The following is a 4631-nucleotide window of genomic DNA, read 5'->3' as shown; positions in this document are numbered from 1 at the left end:
TGAAAAAACATTTAGAGACTCTATTTCTATTTATTTTTTAACTAAAATATTTTTAAAGCTCTAATAAATTGTGAAAAAACATTTAGATCGTGATCCATTACCACCCCTATTCAAGCCACATAGTTGGACTAACAAATTATAAATAAAAATTTAGATCACAATCCATTATCACCCCTATTCAGGCCACATGTTTGGACCGTCTGACTTGTCAGCTGCCATTTTAGTGTTCATGCACTCATCCGGAAGTCCAGGAAGTGACGAAAAATAGGGATACAGGGAAATTTAAAATTATGTCAGAAATTTACTGCAAGGCGCAAGGAAGCACACGGTTTTATACAGATTATAATGTAAAAGCATGCGTTCAAGTTTGGAAATTTCAATTCACAGACAAGAGCTTCCTATAGATTACACAGATTTTTCCCCAGGAAGGTAGGAGGGAGAACTGCTGCCAGGTTGGTTTTTCTTCTTATGGAACATGCTCGTGATGTTTGGCAGCATGAAGCTCCTCCTCAGTAGCGTTCTGCTGTTCCTATGCCCGTCGTTCTTCTCAGAAGCTTTCCCAGCTGAAGTCTGAGGTACAGGAGGCGATCCACTTCCAAGTTCTTCTGCCCCTGCCGACGGCTGAGCCTCTGCGGTTTTCTTCTCCTTCTCGCGCCATCTCTTGAGCTCACCTTCTACAGCCTTTTTGGCTGCCTCAGCCATCTCTGCCCTCTTTAGGGCCTCTTCTGTTGCCAATTCCATGTCCTCCATTTCCTTGCGGGCAGTTTCTAGTTTCTTGATTGCCTCATTCTCACTGGCTCTGATGGCTTCCACTTGAGCCATAGCAGCAGCAACTTTCATATCACTCAACTTCTCTGACTCCTCAACCTTTCGGCTGAGAGATACAAACTCCTCTTTAGAAATTGTGATAATTGCTCCAGACTCGGATGTTGAGGATCTAGCAGCACTTGCTCTATCCGAGAGTTGCTTGATCTGATCAAGGGCTCTTGCTTCAGCTGCTTTAGCCTCTTCTGCTTCCTTTAAAGCCAATTGCATCTTTTGTTCGGCTTCTGCTAGTTCAACCCGAGCTTTTTCGCCTTCCTCTCTTAGCTCTGCTGCACTCTTCTCCATCATTTCAGCTTCTTGCAAAGCATTCTTTGACTCCGAGGACAGTTGCTGAAGGGCCAGCATTAGGTCATCAGAAGCTGACATAGCTTTTGATTCAGCAGCCACAGCAGCCTCCAGCTCAGATTTACATTTCTGAAGCTTGACATGTAAATCTCCGACAATAGATTCGGTTTCTGTATCCTTCTCTTTGAGCTGATTGTGCTCCTGTTTTACAGCTTCCAATTCCACTTTCAGTGATTCCACCAAACTTCGAAGAGAACTTTTCTCCTCTGCTACTTTTTGCAACATTTCCTTAGCATCATCCAACTCTGTGCTGACAACGGCAACAGACTCTAAATCCCGAGCCCGAGCCTCTTCTATTTTTTTTTGCATAGATGCGATCTCAGAATTGGTTTGTTCTAGTTTTTGTTTCAGACTATCGTAGGCAGCAGGGTCAAAATCATTCCTCAAAGACAAAAGTTTCTTCTGTGTTTCTTCCAAAGCTTGTTTATACGTGGTCCTAGCAACATCCTTCTCAGCAAGGATTTGTGCCTCTTCTTCGTGTGCTTGCACGGTAGCTGCCTTAACATGCATAAGGGATTCTTGAATTTCGGCAATCTCACTACGAAGTTGGTTAGCTTTTTCTATGTTGGCTTCAGTTGTATGCAGTGATTCCTCTTCCTGCTGGGCAGCAGACAACCTCATATCCAAAGATGTTTCAAAATCCTTCTTGAGCTTTCTAAGCTCTTGTTTTGCTGCATCAAGGTCTGCCAAAGCAACAGCATACTGCTCCCTTGCACTTTCCAGTTCCTGCTTCAGAGCACCATCTGTTCCTAGACCTTCACTTGTGCTGCCACCTTCAAGCTGCTTGATTTGAGTCTTTGCATCCTCTGTTGCCTGGATGGCCAACTGTTTGGACTTGTTAATCAGATCCAGCTTGGCTGTTAGCTCCTCAACAGTTTTTTTAGCTTTCTCTAGCTCAGAGAGAGCCTGTACTCTCGTTGTCTCAGCATTACTGAGCTGTTCCTTGTATTTATTCAACTCTTTCTGGGCCATGTGCAACTCTGTCTCCTTGGCTAAAACCCTCTGGTAAACATAATTCCAAAAGATGCAAAACATCAGAAGCATATATTGAGAAACAGGCATGTAATCGTTCAGGTTACATAGACAGTCTTAAAGTTGATATGACAGGTGACCTATGTCAATGTATCATTATAGGTACAAACTGAAGGAGCAAAACATAGAGAAGCAATTAAGTCATTAAATATGTTCCCTAAATACAGAAAACATATTGGGATATCCGGCTATAAGATTAAAATTGCAAGTTGAAAGACAGTTAAGTTGCTCCTCGAGTTGTAATTGGTAGAAGGAAAAATAGTAGAGTTGTAATAGCAGGTTCCAGTTCAGCAACTGTGGTAGAGAATAGTGAGGTTCACTGGAAAATTTTAATCCTTCAATTGGACAACAATCTAGCACTGGCATTTATTCCTCTGTTCAAGGAATGTTAATTATCTGTATGCATAACACTTGTTCAAACTATTTCTAATAGTATTTGATATTCCTCCATCATACTGTCTATTCGCAATCTACGAAAACAAATTAGTAAACCAGCTTGATCTAAAAGCATTTCTTTTCTCAATTGAACTAGCGATTGCAAAGTAATGGATTCAAGAATCCAACTACTGTTCAGACCATGCAGCACTCCCATTTGTAAGAAAACTGAAGAAATAATATAAACAATAATTAAAAAGCGTGTTGCTTCACTAATGAGATGCAAGGCAGTCGTCTTTGTTCATAAGACTTCTACATTTCTACAATCTGTAAATTCATAATATTTCGTATTATAAAAAAAATCCTCTTTATATCAAATGGATGTAAAGAAAATAAGAGGGTAAAGGTCAATTCAGATTTGAGTAGTAGTGTCCCCAAGTGATAGATGGACACGGGTATAGATATTGTTGTCCGACCCAGGTGAGAGTGTTTTATTCTGCAGAATTTCCAGAAAGCTTCCAAAACATAACACAAATGTGAAATTGTTAAGTCTGACAAATCAACTGTAGCAAACAAAAGAGAGAATATCAGGGCACGTAGTTTTTTTATGTATTCTAGTCCTATCTATTTTAAGGTTCGTTCCACAGTGGCAATATTAATTACCGCAGTGCAATTGTTTATGCCCTGTCTCCATGATTTTCTCATTTTGAGTAACCATCCCATCCAATTGTCAGGACATACTCAGGTCTAAAATAGAGATAAACAAAGGGGAGAAGGGGGAACAGCTTTGATAAAGAAAAATGTTTGATTACCTCTGTTTGAGGAGCCTTGGGCTTTCTTTCAGCTGATTTGTCAGATGAAAAGCGGACCTCACCAAATAAACTCACTGCAGCTTTAACAGATTGAATTGGAGCCCTTGTATCTATTTCGCCAATCTCCCCTTTTTCTGCATCAGCAGATGGTGGACGAGCTTTTGTGCCCATATTTGCCTTCATTTATTTAAATATTTTACGCAAGCTGCAACAGGAAAAAAATGAGTTAAAACAAAGATGGTGGTAGGAAAGTCATTGGGGTGTGAAGTCAATAATAATGAAGTTGAACATGATAAAAAATGGAGTGAAGAAATTACTAGGCAGCATGAAGAAAATAATAATCTATGGTTTCTCGACCTTTCAAAATCGCATATTTGAGCCATAATACCAGGAATTGGTTGTCACCAGTATGACAGGTTAGTGACATTCAAATCCTTGATGAAAACCAGTGAATCCTGGATTACATGCAGCACAAAAAACAACACGCCTGCTCCCAACCTTTCTGCTCTTCCCCACCCCATGGATCCTAGAAACAAGATTCAATCTAGGGCTTAAACATTCCACAGTGTAGAGCTTCACCCATGACAATCTGATACAATATTATGGCAACAACAATGGCCTTTCTCGGTGTGCATATTATGGTGGAGGGGGGTTCAGTTGAACTTGAACCACACACAAAAGAAAACAAGCTTTACATTTGCAATAGCCCCACCACGCAGAGAACAAATCCACAACGAAACCAGACGAATCGGGGCGTTGAAGCATAGGCAAAGATTCCGGTTATAGGCCTTAGTGTAAAGGGACGATTCTACAAACAAAATGGGAGCAAAATCAGCAATTTGGGGAGTTCTTACCAAGCACGAACGAAGAAATCGACAACCAATGCCAGAGGGTAATGGGACGACCGGAGTGCGGGTGGGGGAGAGATATGCAGCCGCGGTGGGAGAGTCTAAATCTGGGTGGGTTGCGGCCGTGCGGGGCTCGTGGTGCCGTGTTCGTCGGGTGAAGCTGTGAAAAAAACGAGGGGGCGGTGGTAGTTTCGAGGAGCTCGACAAGGAATTGGGATGGGTCCGGTTCACAACTCACGAGCGGGGGAGGACCCGATGAACACAGTTGGTTTAGGTTTACTCTAACCAAATGATTATCAAGCTAAATTTTGATTACTCAACAACAAATAACTCTTTAATATATTAGCCATCTAACTCACCAAACTATCCAGTTTTTAAAATTGGCTCTCTTTAG

The 4631-nt window shown here is 41.4% G+C and overlaps 1 protein-coding gene across 1 annotated transcript; it reads right to left on the bottom strand.

Moving 5' to 3' along the window:
• Positions 1-284: 284 nt before the first annotated feature.
• Positions 285-4381, bottom strand: LOC100501212 (WEB family protein). The gene is given in 3 exon segments (NM_001195994.1): positions 285-2172; positions 3390-3594; positions 4244-4381. Coding segments are annotated over 2 exon segments (1950 nt in total). The 5' UTR covers positions 3573-3594; positions 4244-4381; the 3' UTR covers positions 285-405.
• Between the last annotated feature and the right edge of the window lie 250 nt (positions 4382-4631).

The sequence above is a fragment of the Zea mays genome, chromosome 3 (genome assembly GCF_902167145.1).
Source record: "Zea mays cultivar B73 chromosome 3, Zm-B73-REFERENCE-NAM-5.0, whole genome shotgun sequence".
Classification (NCBI taxonomy): domain Eukaryota; kingdom Viridiplantae; phylum Streptophyta; class Magnoliopsida; order Poales; family Poaceae; genus Zea; species Zea mays.
This window is presented reverse-complemented; position numbering and strand designations above follow the sequence as displayed.